This window comes from Staurois parvus, unplaced genomic scaffold (assembly GCF_062004578.1).
Source record: "Staurois parvus isolate SC_StPar_1 unplaced genomic scaffold, SC_StPar_1.0 ptg000909l, whole genome shotgun sequence".
Classification (NCBI taxonomy): domain Eukaryota; kingdom Metazoa; phylum Chordata; class Amphibia; order Anura; family Ranidae; genus Staurois; species Staurois parvus.
Genome location: NW_028318705.1, coordinates 195,447 through 216,565, shown reverse-complemented (window position 1 = coordinate 216,565; position 21,119 = coordinate 195,447). Strand labels below are relative to the sequence as shown.

At 44.5% G+C, this 21,119-nt stretch overlaps 1 protein-coding gene across 2 annotated transcripts; it reads left to right on the top strand.

Annotated features, from left to right (window-relative positions):
- The first annotated feature begins 7,891 nt into the window (after nt 1-7,891).
- AAMDC (adipogenesis associated Mth938 domain containing) lies at nt 7,892-18,506 on the top strand. Of its 2 annotated transcripts, none has more exons than XM_089656475.1 (4): nt 7,892-8,034; nt 11,887-12,013; nt 15,476-15,571; nt 17,490-18,506. In XM_089656475.1, the coding sequence occupies exons 2-4, from the start codon at nt 11,888-11,890 to the stop codon at nt 17,628-17,630; spliced, it is 363 nt and encodes a 120-aa protein (XP_089512601.1). In that variant the 5' UTR covers nt 7,892-8,034; nt 11,887; the 3' UTR covers nt 17,631-18,506. The 2 variants fall into 2 exon arrangements, with proteins under 2 accessions (XP_089512601.1, XP_089512600.1); XM_089656474.1 differs by having other exon boundaries at nt 8,015-8,115.
- Nucleotides 18,507-21,119: the final 2,613 nt, after the last annotated feature.

Here is a 21,119-nt window from a genome sequence, read left to right as displayed (position 1 = left end):
TGCAAAATTTTATAATAGAAACAAAGAAAAACTTTTTTTTTTCAGATTTTTTTGCTCTTTTTTTGTTTATAGCACAAAACATAAAACACCCAGTGGCAAGTAAATAGCACCAAAACAAATCTCTATTTTTGTGAAAAAAATTTCATATGGGTACAATGTTGCATGACTATGCAATTGTCATTCAAAATGCGACAGCGCTGAAATCTGAAAATTGGCCTGCGCAGGAAAGGGGTGTATGTGCCCGGTAGGCAGTGGCGTCCCGAGACAGGTTCTGGGTGTGCGCACTGCACCGGGTGACCCTTACCGCATGGGGTGACGCCAGACCTGCCCCATGAAAAGGTAAGTTGTAGAGCAAGCCGACGATCCCCACAGGATGGATCCGATCCATCCTGCGGGGATCGTCGGCTTTCTTTACAACTTACCTTTTCGTGGAGCGGGTCTGGTGTCACCCCGTATAGGTTGCATGCCGACGATCCCCGCAGGATGGATCGGATCTGCGGATTGGGGAGCATAAAGGATCGGACCATTATGCTCAATCCGCAGATCCGATCCATTCTGCGGGGATCATCAAGAGGGGGTGTCACCAAGTGTTATCGCACCGGGTGACACCAACCCTAGGGACGCCCCTGCCGGTAGGCAAGAGGTTAAATAACATTCCTGATTGATGCCCTGGCCTGTGAAGTGGCACATCTGTGTATATATCTTAAAACAGCAAAACAGACATTTACGTACAGGGAAAATGTGTGTTCAAACAGCCAGTAAAATAAAGTTCCCGGTGGCTTCGTTTGGTTTGTAAACAAATTGGCAAGGATTCCATTCATCTATACCAAAACTATAGCTTGGTTTGGGGTCCGATATACACTGGTGGCCAAAATTGTGGAGACACCTTCTGAATTTGTCAGTTTTGGTTGATATCTTTACTTACTCCCTTGTTTTTTTGAACTGCCAACAAAGAAAGAGTCGAATGGGCCAAGGAACATCAAAATTGGGCAACAGAAGATCGGAAAAAAATTATTTGGAGTGATGAAACACAAATTTCTATTTTCGGAAGCAATGGTGTTCGATACGTGTGAAGGTGGTCAGGCGAAGAATGTCTTCCTGAGTGCATGACAGCAACAATGAAAAACCCTCAAAGCGTCCTGATATGGAGCTACATGCCTTGGTACGGTGTTGGGTGAATGCAGGTTATTGATGGCATTATTAATGCAGAGCCATACACAGGGCGGACTGACTACTCATGGGGCCGCCGGGCAATTGGGGATCATGGGGCCCCTGTGTCCTTGCCCACACTCAAAACACACCCAAAAAAGCCTATAAAAAGGTACCAAGGGCATCTCATGGGGCCCCCTACTGACCCCTGGCCCTCGGGCAGTGCCTGAGTGCTTGAATGGTCAGTCTGCCCCCTGGCCATACATCAAAGAGGTCCTGGAACCAAAGTTTACCCCATATCAGGTATATATGTTATTCCATTGCCTTCTCATAGGCTTGACCATCATTGAAGGATGGATATATGGCCTTCCTGGGTAACCACCCCAGATGGAAATGTCTCCACAGTAGAAAGTGATTCTAAAAGTGTGTAAATATGAGACATAAATATCAAACAGCAAGCAAACCTGAATGGAACTAAATAAGGGTAAAAATCTCTGAATATTACCATACAGAAGATCAAGGGGATTCCTCCTCACTTGAAGTATACCTGATATGGGGTTACTTTGTTATTGCATAGGGTTAGTGCATATATCCTATTTTTTGTTCCCTCTACTATGATCCTTTCTTTTCTGGTTTTTCCATCTTTAGGAAGTCATTCTATCCATTGTGGTGGTTACCAAAAATATTTTTTTGAAGAATGATCTCCTTATGCAGATATCGTATGGAAAATATGAAAATTCTTTTGATCAAGTAGTTAGGAACTTCATTGCCTTGTGTGGATTCCTGATTGCCGAATAACTATTAGATCTGGAGACACCGAATGTTTTTAACTTAGTGATTTTATAATGACCTGTTTACCATGTCTTTGTCTAACCTCCTTATCATCCATGTGATCGAATAAAACTTTTTTGTAATTACTAATTATATTACTCCGCTTGGATTTTCTAATAACCACTTTGTGTGAGCAGTATTGCACTTGTCATACTGCTATTTTTTATGTTAAATATATCGGGTTTATAAATCCACACTAATTATTAGTGAGACGGAGATATTTATATGACACATATTTAAGTGTCATGCTAGGTGGCTATTTCCCCCCCTTTTTTGTTCCCTGGAAATAGCCCTGACTTGAATCCCATCAAAAATCTGTGGTCAAGATTGAAACGCATGGTCTCGAGCAAGAATCCAAGCAACAAGCGAGCCTCAATGAGTCCTCGCTTGTTGCTTGGATTCTTGCTCGAGACCATGTAATAATCAATTCCTGGCATCATATGGTACATTTCCAGCCAAAATTGAACTTATTTAAAGATTTTTTTGTCAACCTCCCTAACGGTATTCCCGAGTGTAGCTCGGGGTAAAATGTCTATACCAAAAGCGGTAACCCCGAGCTACACTCGGGCTTACCATGCAGCGCTGCATAGGGAGTCCCTGCAGCACTTACTTTGTCCTTGGCTCCCGCGATGTGTCCCCTGCAGCGTCCCCGGCCATCTCCTCTGTCTGATGCCGGCATCCGGCTCCTGTGTTCCGGTCCCTGTGACGTTGGGACGTACGGGCGCCGGCGGCAGGAAATTTGAAAATTTTAAAAAAATTTCATTTTTTTCAAAACGATTCTACATAATAAAACATTGCTGTTTCAACCCATTTCACATACATTTTGTCCCGAGTGCTTTGTCCGGCGCCCTGCCTGCATTTTTACTGTTCTTTCTGCCTGGAAACTGAGAAACGTCCATGGCGTCCAAAAAGCGTCCCTTTAGGTCAAAAGCGGTTTTAGACCGGCTAGAGAACAGCGATAGTAAATCAGAACCACTTGCAGAATTGAGTGATAATGATTCGTGGGGGAAATTCCTCATCAGACACTGAAAACGATTTTGCGACTTTGCTCAGCGATGTGCAAACTTGGCGCTATATTTCAAATTTCAGTGTTTTTGGTTTGATTATATTATTGAATTAAATGTATGATTTAGAATCTTGTTCAGACAGATTTCAGTGAGTTATTCCTAAAAATTACAGCCTACAATAAAAAAAACTACATATTTCCATGCAAAAAAATGGTACCGCTTTCAGCACCAAAAATATGAAATAATCATACCGCCAGGGAGGTTAAGGCATTCATTTACTATATTAAATTTTACTTGTGCTATGACTTTTTTTTTTAGAGATTTTTATATAAAAAGTACTTTAAACTGCAAAAGTTTGTAAAAGTGTAAGGTGTATCCATAATTTTGGCCACTAGTGTAGCTGCTAATGTTGGACACCAACAAACATAAAACCAACGCCTAGGACAGACACAGAGCAAATGCCATACAGAGTAGTAGAGTATAGACCAGGGGTGGACTGACCATTTGGAAATTCGGGCACTGCCCGAGGGCCCGGGGTCAGTAGGGGGCCCCATGAGATGCCCCTGGTACCTTTTTCATAGGCTTTTTTGAGTTTGGGCAAGGACACAGGGGCCCCATGATCCCCTACTGCCCAGGGGCCCCATGAGGTGTCAGTCCACCCCTGGTATAGACATACAATATTGTCCACCATACAAATCCTGCCGACTCACCTTATAATGCAATAAACTATTAGAGTGATGAGAAACACATAACTCAAAAATTAAACTTCAACAAAAATAATAAGGCTGTAGAGAGCATAAACAGAAGTTACCCAGCAGATCATGAAAAAACAGGCTTTTAATTACTATAAAAAAATACAAAACACAATTAAGAGCATAAATACATACCCACCACCACACAAATCATTTAACCTCCCTAGCGGTCTGATTATGACCATATTTCTGTGCTCAAAGCGGTACATTTTTTTGCATGGAAATATGTATTTTTTTTATTGTAGGCCTGTAATTTTTAGGTATAACTCACTGAAATCTGTCCGAACGAGAGTCTAGTAAACATCCCGGGTAGGATAAAACTTGAAACATAAAATCATAAATTATAATTTAATAAATAATCATAAAAAATAATAATATAATAATAATAAATGTAATTCAATAATATAATCAAACCAAAAACACTGAAATTTGAAATATAGCGCCAAGTTCGCACATCACTCAGCAAAGTCGCAAAATCGTTTTCAGTGTCTGATGAGGAATTTCCCCCACGAATCATTATCACTCAATTCTGCAAGTGGTTCTGATTTACTATCGCTGTTCTCTAGCCGGTCTAATACCGATTTTGACCTAAAGGGACGCTTTTTGGACGCCATGGACGTTTCTCAGCTTCCAGGCAGAAAGAACAGTAAAAATGCAGGCAGGGCGCCGGACAAAGCACTCGGGACAAAATGTATGTGAAATGGTTTGATACAGGAATGTTTTATTATGTGATTTTAGTGAATTTAGAGAATGTCACTTTTTGTCATTTTCAAATTTCCCGCCGTTCCGTCCCCGTACGTCCCGATGTCACAGGGAACGGAACCTGGAAGACAGATGCCGGCATCCGCCGGATTACATTGCCGGGGACACTGCAGGAGGGACATCGCGGGAGTGCAGGACAAGGTAAGTGATCGAAGGATCCTGGAGCAGCGCCGCATGGTAAGCCCGAGTGTAGCTCGGGGTTACCGCTTGTGGTACTGAAACTTTACCTCGATTTACACTCGGGAATACCACCAGGGAGGCTACAAAGACGTCATCTTGTCATCACAGCAGCTGTACAGCCAACATTCACACACTATGCACCCAATGTACCCTCATTCTTTATATGTCTCAGAATCCCTTGCCTGGGATACTTTTCATGACAGCCAGGTGGATAAGGAGATTTTCATCTACGGTTTGAAGAGGTTCCTTTAAGGCAGGGGTCTCCAAACTTTTCAAACCAAGGGCCAGTATACTGTCCTTCAGACTTTAGGAGGGCCGGACTATGGCCAGTGAGGCTAGAAAATGTCCTGGCCCCATCATCAGCGAGAATACACATGGCCGCAGGGTTGATGGTCAGTAGGAGGAGGAGTAGAGCCCCACCATTGGTATCAGTGGGAAGAAGAGTACACCATCATTGGTTTCATGGGAAGAAGTACTGCCCCATTGTTGGTCTCAGTTGGAGGAATAGTGCCCCAAGGGCCGGATAAAGGGTAGCAAAGGGCCACATCCGGCCCCTCGGGAAGCAGTTTGGAGACCCCTGATTTAAGGGGACTGAGTGCTCCTAGTAAGGAGTGTGTGCTGATCCGTTAAGAGACAAAAGCCACTCCAAGAAGAGTAGAAAGTCCGGGATCTATTTTCGTGCTTTGTAACAGCCATGTTGTTCAAAAATCAGCCATTACATTTTCTGGCATAATATTTTTTTCGCAGCAGCAAAAAGGTCATACACATGGACAGCACAGTGACTAAATGGTTAGCACTTCCACCTGGCAGCACTCGGGTCGTTGGTTCGAATCCCAACCATGGCACCACCTGCCTGGAGTTTGCATGTTCTCCCTGTGCCTGCGTGGGTTTCCTCCGGGTACTCTGCTTTCCTCCCACACTCCAAAGACATGCTGGTAGGTGAATTGGCTCCTGTCTAAATTGTCCCTAGTATGTGTATGTATGAATGTGAGTTAAGGAGCTTAGATTGTACGCCCCTTGAGGGTTAGGGACTGATGTGAATGTAGAATAAATATGTAAAGCGCTGCGTAAATTGACGGCGATATATAAGTACCTGAAATAAATAAATTCTCAGAGTTGCTGCATAGTCGTCCAGGTGGTGGAAATATTATCAGCGCTATTGACAAGCAAGGAAAATGTGCTAAAAAAATCAAATCCTTGCTTATGCTAGCCAACACCGCATTTCTTGGCTGGAGTACTACTTTAAAGCTCACTCTGGCACCCCTGACCCCCACCCCCCTCACAGGCCCATACACTATACAGCATGTGCTTCAATATGATGTATATTAAAGGCGTCAAGGCTTTTCCTCTTTAGGGGACAGAGCAGGGTAGATAAAAATCAATGATTTTTTACTTTTTTTATTTAAAAATTGGATTTTTTTATATTTTTATCACATCTATTTTAATAAAATTCTTTTGGAGTAAAAAAAAAATTAAAGTATAAATACAGTAGCTGATAGAATTAAACATATATCTATCAGTATTTTCAATCAAATCAATTTTAAACAATATGAAAACATGCCATAAATCAAAGACTTAACAACACAAAGGGCACAGTATGGGGAGGCAGAAGGGCTCAGTACAGGGGGGATCAAGAAGGCACAATACTGGGATCCAGAGGGTACACTACAGTTTTTGGGATGCTGCCTGGGCCATTCCAGGACAGCTTAGTAAAAAGTGTGACTGTCCCAGCAAATCCAGGACAGTTGGCAAATATGATGTAATGCAAGTTTATCATGGGGCCCCAATGCACTTGGGGCCCCTGGGCCATGCCCAGGGGTGCCCATGCATTAGGACAGTTCTGGGCAAATGTATTAAATACCTTCTTCAGCCCTGTGTGCGGAATTATAATCGGCTGTCGAAAGCTGCGTACTGACGAATAGATTATGGAACGATCGCTCAGAATGTGGTTATTTTCATCTGATTTTCTCATGGTATGTACTAGGCATTAGGAAAAGAATGTTCCAAGAAAGTTTGTTCATTTCTCTAACCATTATTTAGGTCAAATCGATGCTCGATTTCAGTGGCAGTGAAGAGAAAATTCCAAGGAGCAGGATGGAAATGTTCTCAAACGAACTAACTTCTAACACTGTATGCATTTTTGGTTCGGTAAAGTTAATTCATTCCAAAATCAAAAGTTAAAAGGCAAACAAAATCTTTCAAATAGCACTCGAATATTTTGAGAAGTTTCCTACAAAATTTCCTAAGAATTTTTGATCAAAATTTTATTCATCTATGGATTTCCTAAGAATTTCGTAAGTATTTTTGTTCAAAATTCTATCCATCTATGGATTTCCTAAGACGTTTTGTTCAAAATTCTATCCATCTATGGATTTCCTAAGACGTTTTGTTCAAAATTCTATCCATCTATGGATTTTCTAAGACTTTCCTAAGAATTTCTGTTCAAAATTCTATCCATCTAAGGATTTCCTAAGAATTTCCTAAGAATTTTTGTTCAAACTTCTATCCATCTATGGATTTCCTAAGACTTTCCTAAGAATTTCTGTTCAAAATTCTATCCATCTATGGATTTCCTAAGAATTTCCTAAGTATTTTTGTTCAAAATTCTATCCATCTATGGATTTCCTAAGAATTTCGTAAGTATTTTTGTTCAAAATTCTATCCATCTATGGATTTCCTAAGACTTTTTGTTCAAAATTCTATCCATCTATGGATTTCCTAAGACTTTTTGTTCAAAATTCTATCCATCCATGGATTTCCTAAGACTTTCCTAAGAATTTCTGTTCAAAATTCTATCCATCTAAGGATTTCCTAAGAATTTCCTAAGAATTTCTGTTCAAAATTCTATCCATCTAAGGATTTCCTGAGACTCTCCTAAGAATTTTTGTTCAAAATTCTATCCATCTATGGATTACCTGAGACTTTCCTAAGAATTTTTGTTAAAAATTCTATCCATCTATGGATTTCCTAAGACTTTCCTAATAATTTTTGTTCAAAATTCTATCCATCTATGGCCATCTGCCTTGCTGGCTTTTTCTTGCACTCCTTCATTTCTCTAGGACTTGATTGAGAAGAAGCCTTCTCCTAGACCCGGCTCTCGATGACAACCAGCACCTTACTTCTATTTCAATCTTGGCTTCTTTGCTTCTAATGTGGGTTTGGTTTTCGTGTGACAACGTCACATTGGGCGTGTTTTTTTACTATTCATAAGTGGGCATGAACACGTCCAAGAGCCAGACCACTGAATGTGCATGGTCTCGAAAAAAAAAGGGCTGCAGTGACGTAGGGACTTTTTTTTTATAGGTCCCTCCCACACAAGCAAGGCTTGAGAAGACAACAGGAACTGCCAGGAGGTCAGTGTACACCAGGAGAGGTTTATGCTATACTACTTTTTAACGATTCATGATCAGGAAGTGAAGGGGGTTCCAGGGAATGTACGTATTCGTGACAATAAACTTCATCTGTAATCTGCAATGTGGGCATGGAAGATTGTCCAACCTCTTATGAAGTTGACACATTTTGGGGGGGATTTACTAAAACTGGAACACTCAGAATCTGGTGTAGCTGGGCATGGTAGCCAATCTGCTTTTAACTTCAGCTTGTTCAGTTAAGCTTTGCCAATCAAACCTGGAAGCTGATTGGGTTCTATGTAGGGCTGCACCTTGCAGTTTTGGTTAATAACCCACCTTGGGTCATGAGTGGGCAACAGTCATGTATGGTTGGGATTGTGAACCCTCCGTGCACCTTGCATGCTGGATGGTGGTGTGCTTGGAGCATGCTACAGCTGACCTGGTACTAGGATTGCCACCTCAGCCCTTTAAAACCGAACACATATTCATTACACAGGTTTCAGGGCTGATTAAGGTGGTCATTACACTCAGTTGGTGCCTTATCTGCAATAAAGTAGCCTCAGAACTTGTATAATTAATGTGTTTGGGATGAGCTGGCAACCCTACCTGGTACAGCACAAGAGACAAAGACCTTGGATGGAATGGAATAATGGACTCACCAAAATAGTAGGAGTATAATGCAGCACTGGGGTGCTGGTCTTACAGGCAGGCAGGACACAGAATACTCATAAGAGGCACTTTACTGCATTGGGGTGCAGGGCTCATTGGGAGACAGGAGTATCTTACAGGAACACAGATAACAATATGTATGATATACATGAAAGCGTACAGGGATTGCAGGTACACAGAAATACAGAGGAGGTGCAGAATGAGAGAGATCTACCAAAACTGGAGCACTCAGAATCTGGCGCAGCTGTGCATGGTAACCAATCAGCTTCTAACTTCAGCTTGTTCAATTAAGCTTTGACAATAAAACCTGGAAGCCAATTGGCTGCACCAGTTTTAGGAAATCTCCCCCAAGGAGTCTAGAACAGGAAGGATACCTATTGGTACTGTCTGGAGAGAACCCAGCCTGCCCTCATATACAGGGAAGGTAAGGGCCAAGGTGCAGGGTCTAAGGAACTGCCTGGCCTTCTCCAGAGCTCCTAAAGGTTGAAACAGGTTGCTTTGTGGATGATCCCCAGGATACAGTCCTCTGACTCACCCAAGTAGGCAGCTGCTGGGAACTAAGAGCTAATAATCAGATGAGAATCCCTTGCAGCGCTGAAGCACAGGGATCACAGAACAGTAGGGAGTACAGCCCAAGCTGGCAGGTATGCATAGAAACTGGGAACAGGTACACAGAGACACACGGGACAGCTAGAAGTGAGTAGCAATGCAAAGAGGGACAACCAGAATCTCTAGGAGCAGCTAGAATGGCACCTGGACACAGCAGGAAACAGACTAGAAATACACTGGGGGACACAGAAGCAGACTGCAGACACAGGTGATACTAACAAATAGCAGACCGGAATTAACAGGTGATCACAAAGGGGCTGGAAGGCTGAAAACTGGCAAAGGTACACAGACACTGACATGTTCAAAGGACACATCAAGGACAAGGAAAAAGGTTGCAAGCAGGAACACGCTAAAAGTCACTGGAGACAGGCTGGAAGACACGGGGGGGGGGGGGGGGGTACAGAGATCACACTGGAAGGCACTGGGGGGTACAGAGATCACACTGGAAGGCACTGGGGGGGGGGGGGGTACAGAGATCACACTGGAAGGCACTGGGGGGGTACAGAGATCACACTGGAAGGCACTGGGGGGTACAGAGATCACACTGGGAATACAGAAAGCACACTGGAAGGCACTGGGGGGGGGGGGGTACAGAGCACACTGGAAAGCACTGGGGGTACAGAGATCACACTGGAGGGAAATGGGGGTACAGAGATCATACTGGAGGTACAGAGATTGCATGCACTGGGGGGTAGAGAGCTCACACTGGTAGGCACTGTTGGTACAGAGCTCACACTGGAAGGCACTCGGGGTACAGGGATCACACTGGGGGTACAGGAATCACACTGGGGGTACAGGGATCACACTGGAAGGCACTGGGGGGTACAGAGAGCACTGGAATGCACTGGGGGTATAGAGATCACACTGGGGGTACAGAAAGCACACTGAAAGGTACTGGGGGGTTCAGAGCACACTGGAAGGCACTGGGGGGTACAGAGAACACACTGGGTGTGCAGAGCTCACACTGGAAGGCGCCGGGGGTGCAGAGCTCACACTGGAAGGCATTGGGGGTACAGAGATCACACTGGGAATACAGAGATCACGCTCGAAGGCACTGGGTGGTACAGAGCTCACACTGGTAGGCACCGTGGGTACAGAGATCGCACTGTGGGTGCAGAGATGACACTGGAAGGCGCTGGGGGTGCAGAGATGACACTGGAAGGCGCTGGGGGTGCAGAGATGACACTGGAAGGCGCTGGGGGTGCAGAGATGACACTGGAAGGCACTGGGGGTGCAGAGATGACACTGGAAGGCACTGGGGGTGCAGAGATCACACGGGGTGGTGCAGAGATGACACTGGAAGGTGCTGGGGGTGCAGAGATGACACTGGAAGGCGCTGGGGGTGCAGAGATGACACTGGAAGGCGCTGGGGGTGCAGAGATGACACTGGAAGGCGCTGGGGGTGCAGAGATCACACGGGGTGGTGCAGAGATGACACTGGAAGGTGCTGGGGGTGCAGAGATGACACTGGAAGGCGCTGGGGGTGCAGAGATCACACGGGGTGGTGCAGAGATGACACTGGAAGGTGCTGGGGGTGCAGAGATGACACTGGAAGGCGCTGGGGGTGCAGAGATGATACTGGAAGGCGCTTGGGGTACAGCGATCACACTGAAAGGCATTGGGGGTACAGAGATCACACTGGGTGGTACAGAGATCATGCTGGAAGGAACTGGGGGTACAGAGATCACATTAGAAGGAACTGGGGTACAGAGATCACACTGGGGGTACAGAGATCACACTGGGGGTACAGAGATCATACTGGAAGGCGCTGACAGTTAGGAATAAGGAGAATACAACTACAGGATCACTAGGAATATTGGGGTCACTATAAGTCTCTCAGAATGTAGAACGTTCCATAGGGGGCGCTAGGAATCTTCTCAGGAATCCAGGTACATGAGGAAGCACTGGGGGTACACTAAGAATCTTCTTGCACATCACTGGGGGACCTGGCATTAGGAACCATAGCTGTTTTTCAGGCAAAGCCTATGGGAATGAGCCAAGCTTAAAGAGGAACTGATCATTTATACAAAAATTAAGTCCGCAGCTACAAAGACCATACCAATAAATATACACTTACCAATCCAGGAGTCCAGCGCCGTCATCCCCAGGTAAGGTGGTTTTGGTTGAGTGGAACTTCCCAGTTTAGCTGAATTTCCACTTTAAACAAAATGCGATGACCGAGCTGGGCTGGGAGTTTAACGAAATGCATTAACCGCATGTAGCTAACACAAGTTCTGTGGGATAATGGCAGAACCTTGCAAGTTGGAGCTCCAGGTAACCAGCTTACCTGCTGATCCTTGGGAATGGAGGAGATGAATTGACCAATACAAATGTTGCTTCCATTTCATCATCTTAGCTCAGAGGTCTTTATCCTCTTATGTTCTCCAAATGACTAAAATTTTGGCCCCGCTGATTGATTAGTAGCCGTCATAATGAGCTACAATCAGATTCTAGGTGAGTCAAGGATTTATTATAGGGGCTTACACTGCTAACCAGACCATGTTACCTTTCCTTTGCCCAGGCTCCTCGATTTAATGCTGTGCTGTAATCCTTTTTTTTTTTTTTTTTCCCCCAAAGGATGTCTTCTCCCGAAATCTCCAGGATCTCCTGGGGCAGTATGAGTGTTGGTGGACAGCATTATAAAGACTGCAAGGTGTGGCCAGGAGGAAGCAGAACCTGGGACTGGAGGGAGACTGGAACTGATGTAAGAGTTGATGCCTCAATTTATGTATGTGTGCTTCCCTATAGTGCCGGTTCTATAATGCATTAGTATGCAGCACCTGGATCCAGTTGTCAATAGAGATTCTGTCTACGGACTGTTACAGGCACCTGGTCCCCCTCCACTCCCCGCATGTGTCTCTCCATCCCATACCACTCACATTCAGGGAGACATGCACCCTGAGCCCCATTCTGTGCCCAGTGCCTTGAGGCAAAAAACTCTCAATCAACCCTTTGCACACTACTACACATGTGTAAACATCTTCAGCAAACTTTGCATAGAAACAGGAATTTTTGGTTCACATACATTGCAATGTGTGCCATATTGCTGCATGAGAACCTACGGGTGGTGTCACTGCTTCCAGAATTCCCAGCCACTGTTGAGCGCTCTCTCAACCCTGCACTTTCTTACAGAGTTTAGTCAGCATGGCTGACTAAACTTGGCCTTCCTTAAAAGTGTCGGCCAGTAGGGCAGTGGACGGTGTCGGCCAGTAGGGCAGTGGACGGTGTCGGCCAGTAGGGCAGTGGACGGTGTCGGCCAGTAGGGCAGTGGACGGTGTCGGCCAGTAGGGCAGTGGACGGTGTCGGCCAGTAGGGCAGTGGACGTTGGACAATGTCAGTCAGTAGGGCACTGGGGCGGTGGACAGTGTGTGTCAGGCTGTGGGCGGTGTCAGTCAGTAGGGCTGTGGGCTGTGTCAGTAGCTTTTTTTTTTTTTTTTTTTCCCTAAAAACATTTTTTGAAAATACAAAAACAAAATTGTAACAGCCCTGTTGGGGGGCTTTGGTGAAATATCAGGGGTCTAAGCAGGCCCCTCATTTCTCTTTCAAGAAACAAAGTGAATGAGGACACAGACAGGAAGAGCTTTGCACAGACTCCCTGTTCATTTACAAACGGAGGCATAGTAAACACTGTTTACTATGTTTCAGTTATGAATGAGCACAGTGAGTGATCAGTACCAATGGGTGGCTCCATGCCTTGAGGGTACCTATAGAACCACTTTTACGTGTGCACTTCTGGGAGAGAGATGCTGCTTTTGCTGACATACACAGGTAGTAAGAGGGCCAGAGAGGTCATGCATGGTGCCTGGACTAAAGGGAAATGTATTCTTGAGCAGGGGATTCAAAGGTTGTTCCTGTGTTATTGCGCACTCTGACATTTGAGGAGGCAGCGCAGACTGGAGGCTCTGATACTGAGCACATCAAACTTTCTGCACTTTTTACTTTCAATACTTTTATTATCATTTATATATAAAGAAACTGTTCATACAAGATGAACACAAACAATGGAGCATCATTCCTACCACTGACACCAACAGTTGACACTATTTCTCCTACAGACACCAATGACGTGGTACTATTCCTCCACTGATACCAATGATGGGGCACTATTCCTCCCACTGACACCAATGGCGGGGCACTATTCCTCCCACTGACACCAATGGCGGGGCACTATTCCTCCCACTGACACCAATGGCGGGGCACTATTCCTTCCACTGACACCAATGGCGGGGCACTATTCCTCCCACTGACACCAATGGCGGGGCACTATTCCTCCCACTGACACCAATGGCGGGGCACTATTCCTCCCACTGACACCAATGGCGGGGCACTATTCCTCCCACTGACACCAATGGCGGGGCACTATTCCTCCCACTGACACCAATGGCGGGGCACTATTCCTCCCACTGACACCAATGGCGGGGCACTATTCCTCCCACTGACACCAATGGCGGGGCACTATTCCTCCCACTGACACCAATGGCGGGGCACTATTCCTCCCACTGATACCAATGATGGGGCACTATTCCACTCTCTACTGATCCCAGGCGCTATGTAATTTTTTTTACTCCCACTGACAACCACGTCTTTGGTATGGAGATCCCTGATCTAGACAAAGCAATTAAATACTGGACTAGGTACCATCGGGTGAAAACCTTCAGGATAGCTTCTGTTAAGGCCACATTCATGATACCAGTAAATGATCTTAGGAAGCATTTATGCCAAAAGTCAAAATCTTTGTCCTCTAGGAAATCCCATTCCCAGTCTAAAATATAAGAAAATTCAGGAGGGGTGCACAAAAGTAGTCCATAAATGAGATATGCTGCCCCGCTGACCTGAGTCATGTGTACACCATTTCTCATATGGGGTGACTCTATAGGGAATCTGTCCCTCTGGCCAGATGGAACGTAGGCAGTGAGATCTGGAAATATCAAAAATGATCAGTATGAGGCATCCTCACAAAATCCGATTCTATAGAGCCCTTTTTATAAAGCCACCACTTGAATCCCTTAATATCCTGTCCCGGCAGGAGTAGTGGGTAATTAAAAATATGTGCTAGGGGGCTAAACATGGAAACTAAAGTATGATTCTTTCTCCACTTCCATGGGTGTTTAGGGTGAAGCAAGATGGCATCCATGCCGGAAATACGTTACCACATCCCTACGCGTTACGTCCCGTTAACACGTGGCTTCCTCGGGCACCCAATCTCAACACTATCACTTGCACTATTTGAATCCAACGGATCTTCTTCGGACTTCACAGTTTTTGTACATTTTTATATGTCATTATTATATCATGGCACTATAGTTTTTTCATAAATAAGTTTTTTTTATTGCACGTAACACAAATATTGGATGTGATTTACAATATCCCAAATTTGGGGATTTACGTGTTCGATTCATTCACTTTCGCAAGTGTCACTTTAGTGTATTTCAAATTGAAAATATTTTATGGGTTTCACTTATGTATTTACTTTTATTTGTTTATGATGGTTTTTGGGATTAGTCGTGATGTCACTTATGTGTTTCAATCCCAATTAGTGGATCAGGTCACTTTATTTTCACTATTATAGACCATGTATGGTCATATTTTGTTTTCACTATTAATTCTCACTGGAGCGTACATTAGTGATGCCTTTTCTATGTGTACCTAGAAAGCCACTATCCACAAGACCACGCTTTGACAGTCTTTGTGTTTTCTTGTCTATTCTATTCTATAGATTTGCTATATGTGATTACATATTCACTATTGTCACTGAATGAACGCTCTTTGTTTTGTGGGGATAGATCACCATTTCACAAGACTATATTTCATTGGTTTATGGTTTTCTTGTCAAATAAATATATACATATATATATAAACATTTGTTCTTTCTTACTAGTTGGTGTAACTGTTTTTTTCAATCCTTGGGGGTTGCTATTATTAGTATTTACCATATTTTGACTATGTGATATTGTGAAATTGGATTAGCGCAGCACCATTTCATTTTCATTTTAAAAATAAGTACTTTGGGCTATAGCTTGGGTAGAGGGTGAATATTGCAACAATAGTGTGTTTCTATGTTCTCTTTTAATGGACTACTTTTTTTTAATCTCTTTGGCTGCAGCTTTGCTTTACGTTTTTATTAACCACTTTTTAAATGAGGAACTAATGTCTCAATCTCCAACAGCACTATCCGGGTGTCCAGCCGGCAGACGTAGAGGAAGTTGTGAAGAAGGGGGTGAAGACACTGGTGATTGGCCGTGGAATGAGCGAGGCGCTACAGGTGGGTCAGAAGTTAAATCCGTGTTCTCCTCTACATTTTTAAGAAAGACAACTCCTGCACATCCATGATGCAGTAATGGGCCTTCCTGTTCCAACCCGTCATATAAACAATGTAAGCCTTTGTTGTGCCATTTCTGAGGTCTTGGCTGACACTCTAATATTAGCCTATACATTTGGCTCCATGTTGGCTGAGCTTGGAATGTTTTGATATATCCACTGTGGGCAGGATCCCTGTGTAGTGAAGAAAAGTCCTGGTCAGGAGACCCATCACATCCCCATTTTATAATGCAGATTAAACTGTTTAGTGCTGAACAGGGCCAGCAGTGAGTGGTATGGGGAAGTGATGCACAGAAATTGGGTTGAGTTTTCTGTTAGCGAGAAGTCCAACCTAGTTGCTGCCCAGGAGCTTCAGATCTGCCTGGAGATTGATAATCCAATGTTGGGAGCCTTGAGATGGGTGTGAGATGTGTCTTGAGCGGAGTCAAGACTCCCCATCAACATTCAGGAGCTGAGAACTGGATTAAAGCAGAACTTCACCCAAAAGGGGTGAAGTTCTATTTGTTTGCACTCTGCTGTCTCCTCCACTGCAACATTTGGAACTTTGGGGGGGGGGGTGTTACCATGTTTGGACAGGTAACTGCTCCCACGTTGTCTTTCAGTCAGATGCCCACGGTGATCTGATCCCAAAGTTCGCTCCCCCTTTCCTTCCTTCACAGACCCCAAAAGACCTTACTTTACCTCTTCACGCCGGCTGCAAATGTATGGCCTCCCGATGTCTGGGCCTAGATGCCGAGCGGCCGCACATTTGCGTTCTAGTAAAAAAGAACATTTGTGCTGAGAGCGCGCGCCCTGCACGCTCCCAGCACACATGTCCGGTACTCGCGGAAAGGTTCCAATCTCCTCTTTCGATTGGGACCTTTCCCAATAATGTGACGGTGTGTCACGGTGGTCACATGACCCTAAACCCCACCCCACCTCCTGGCTTCTGAAACCCTTAAAGGGCCGGGAGGCGCCGGCACAAAGGGGTTAAGATCCCGGGGCATGCACCCGAAGCTTATTGAAGAATCCGCTCGGGTGAAAACCTCGCTGGATCCCTGGACAGGTGAGGGTCCTTAGTATTTGTAGCTGCTGACTTTTAATTTTTTTGGGGGGAACCTGGAGCACCACTAACTTTACAGCACTTCTGCAAGTTCATCCAGTCAGGGTACAGTCAGACTACAGACTCTCGTAGAGGACATCCTGCCTTTTGCTCCACCATTGCCAGGTGGATTAGACAACTTACCTGCAGGGCTTACTCTCTTAGGAACAGAGTTCCTCCTTTCCCTATCAGAAAATATTTCACTAGATCTATTGGTGTCTCTTGAGCTTTCCAGCATCAAGCACCTGTTTCCCAGATTTGTAAGGCCATCACCTTGTCCTCTGTTCATATAGTAGGTTCTACTAGGTGGATATGAGCTTCAATTGCAAGTTGCTTCAAGCTGTCATCTGAGGTTTTTTTGGGGGGGGGGGGTTCTTACCTTTTGTGTTTTCGGTCTGTTGCTATGTTGCCCACTCTTCAGTTTATTGCTTGGGTACATCCAATGGTTTATGACTACTGCCTTGTGTCCTAAAGATAAAGGGCGTTTTTTTATTATTCACCTGTAAACTCCTCATGTTGGGGTACAGTACAAGATCCAGGATTGTAATCACAGACCAGAACAGAATTGCCAACTAGGGTTATAAGGGTGTGCACTGGGTACAGCCCTAGCAAAGTTCCTTGCCAGTATCTAGTCACCTGAAGGTAGCCTGCATAACCCAAGATGAGGAATTTACAAGACCGAATTTCCTTTTATTATTCATGTCTTGTCAAGGAGAGTGCCAGGTTTAAGGTACCAATAACTAACCAATACTTTTTATCAATTACTATTTCTTTGTTCTAGGTGCCACCCTCTACTCTAGAGTACATCAAATCCCAGGGCATCGATGTGCTGGTTTTCCAGACTGAGAAAGCGGTGAAGGAGTACAACAGTTTGGTCTCACAAGGAGCCCGAGTGGGGGGTGTTTTCCACTCCACCTGCTGAACGGCCAGTGCTGATGCTACGTACTGGGGCTCTGTCTGGTGTACATGGTTGGGTATCAATGACTAATGGAAGGATGGACAGCTGCCCAGTACCTAAAGATAATTTTGTCTCTCTCCAGTTACAACTGGATCCCTGCCCTGTGTTTTCTATGATGAATATAAGAACTGCTAACTGTGCCTCTTCCACTGCTGCTCATAAGTCTAGTATACACAGGTGGTAATTCTGTATTTCATTTACTTACAGCAGTGAAAGCAACTATAAAACTGGTCCTATGGACATTCGCCCTTAGAATGGTGTTTTCCCCTAAAAGCTTCAACTTTCTTAAACAAGAAAAATTATATTTTTAATTAGAACAATATTTTTGAACGGAGATGGCCATCAATGAGCTTTTCATGAAATAACATTTACTGCTAAAAAATAAATTCTTGGGGTAATCGCAAAAATTGGGCCTCAAGTTATGAATCTGGTGTAAGCAATGTCTTCTCATCCACAAATCCTATCACTGCTTTCTTCCATTGCCTTTCTGATCTCCTGTGTCATCAGCTGCTTATATCACAAGGGCGCACTTTTTTTTTCTCCAATGATAAGTGGACTTCCAATCTAAAAAAAATTTCTGATGGTGGAGGATTAGAGATGCACCAATAACGCCAACAGGGAGGAGAGTTCTAAAATATGGTGCTTTTCTACATTTTCGGAAGGAGGTGCATGGGGAAACCTATATTGCCTCCATGTTGGATGAATCTTTTTGTAATGTTTATACAGATTTATTTTGAATTTTAATGCATGAATGAGAGTTTCTGTTTTTCCCAATTTAGAAAATATTTAAAGATTCTTCTGCAACATTGTCCTATAATAAATTGGTTTACAGAACAAAAAGTTGGTTCTCCAGTTTTATTCAACAAAGTGTACCCTGATACAGTGGTTCTCAACCTGTGGAACCTCAGGACCCACATGTGACGGGAGTCTCTTTTGGGTGGGGGGCCCATGGAACACAGCTCACTTTGGAGAGGTGGGGAGACCCCTGTCTCAGCTCCCCATATCCCTAATATGTGCAAGTCACCTTGTGCCTGTTAGGGGTACAGGGTGATCTGTCCTAATATTGGGGTGGGGGTTGTTGATTGTTTAATGCCATGTGGTTGCGTTGTTCTATTGTGTGTCTTGCTTGGGAGCAAACTATTATGGGATGTATGTGTTTGTGTATTCGCTTAGTGGGGGGTGTCTCCAGCAGCCTTCCCTCCTGATGGGACTGTTTGTTGGTGTGAAGTTTGAATACCTGTGTGTCTCATTACTAAATGTAGATTGCCCCGCCCTGTGTCATTATGCAGGGAGGGGGGATATGCCCCCTGAGTGTATAAAAAGCCAGTTTGAGTTTCAAATAGAGTTCCATGTTCAGACAGACTGGTTTCGTCTAGTCTTGTATGGTCAGCGGTGGTGTCGGTGTTTGGACGGGGAAGCGGTAGTCTAACGGAAGTACCCAAGCGCAGACTGAGTCGGTTCCGTTACATTACACCACATTTGTCCTTTGTCATTAAGTCGCGACCCAAAAATAATTTAATTTCTGAAACATAATTTATTCCACAAAACAACTTGTGCAGTATTCTATAATGTATATGCACACCTTTATAAACTGTAAACAAATGGCCTCCTTCCAAAATGGATAGTGCAGTCATCGCATCGCTAGTGAAAATAAAAGTGCTATTGAGGTAAAAACCCAATAAAATAAACGGTAATTGAAACATATGCAAATAATTAGAACTAATGGGAAAACTGGGGATGCTACTTGTTCTTGATAAGTGTCTCAAAGTCTGGGGTGATGGTAGGGGCATTAACCACTTCAGTGACTGTTGGGTTATACTGCTGCTACATGAGATTTAGGTCACGGCAAAATAAAACAGCAAGCCAGTCCAGTGTAACTCCTTCTCTCAGCATGGCTCAGCTATTTGCTAGAGCACTAGGATGATGGACGCTATTTCTGCAGTTTGCAGAGAAAAGTCTAACCTTTTTTTTTTCTCTAGCCAATAATTTCTCTTACTTTTGTCTTCACTCAAGATACACTATGTTGCTCCAAGTATTGGTTGGCCGGCCTTTACACAAACATGAACTTTAATGGCATCCAAGTCTTAGTCCATAGGGTTCAATATTGAGTTGGCCCCGCCCTTTGCAGCGATAACAGCTTCAACTCTTGTGGGAAGGCCGTCCACAAGGTTTAGGAGGGTGTCTATGGGAAGGTTGGACCATTCTTCCAGAAGCACATTTGTGAGGTCAGGCACTGATGTCGGGGGAGGAGGTCTGGCTCACAGTCTCCACTCTAATTCATCCCAAAGGTGTTCTATGGGGTTGAGATCAGGATTCTGTGCAGGTCAGTCAAGTTCCTCCACCCCAAACTCCCTCATCCATGTCTTTATGGATCTTGTTTTGTGCACTGGTGTGCAGTCATGTTGGAAAAGGAAGGGGCCATCCCCAAACTCTTCCCACAAAGTTGGGAGCATGAAATTGGCCAAAATATGTATGTTGTAAAGCGCTGCATAGACTGTTGGTGCTATATAAATCCTGTATAATAATAATAATAAAATGTCTTGGTATGCCAACGCCTTAAGAGTTCCCGTCACTGGAACTAAGGGGCCAAGCCCAACCCCTGAAAAACAACCCCACACCATTATCCCCCCTCCACCAAACTTTACACTTGGCACAATGCAATCAGGCAAGTACCATTCTCCTGGCTACCGCCAAACCCAGATACGTCTATTGGATTGCCAGGCAGAGAAGCATGATTGGTCGCTCCAGAAAACACGTCTTCACTGCTCTAGAGTCCAGTGGCGGCGTGCTTTACATCACTGCATCCGCCGCTTTGCATTGTACTTGGTGATGTAAGGCTTGGATGCAGCTGCTCGGCCATGGAAACCCATTCCATGAAGCTCTCTACGCACTGTTGTTGTGCTCATCTGAAGGCCACACCAAGTTTGGAGGTCTTTAGCTATTGACTCTGCAGACAGTTGGCGACTTCTGCGCACTGTGCGCTTCAGCATGCGCTGACCCCGCTCTGTCATGTTATGTGGCCTACCACTTGGTGGCTGAGTTGCTGTTGTTCCCAGTTGCTTCCACTTTGTTATAATCCCAGTTGAGCATGGAATATTTAGTAGCCAGGAAATGTCACGGATGGACTTTTTGCACAGGTGGCCACCTATTACGGGACCACGCTTGGAGTCACTGAGCTCCTGAGAGCGACCCATTCTTTCACAAATATTTGTAGAAGCAGTCTGCATGCCTAGGGGCTTGATTGTATACACCTGTGGCCATGGAGGTGATTGGAACACCTTAATTCAATGATTTGGAGGGGTGTCCCAATACTTTTGGCAATATAGTGTACCTCTACCTACTTCTTCAGTTGATCTCTATATGCAGATATATAAACTGACATATCTCCAGCATTAGCTTTTATGGTTGTATCTGGACCCCACTGGACTAACGAATTGCAGAGCTAGCCTGTAA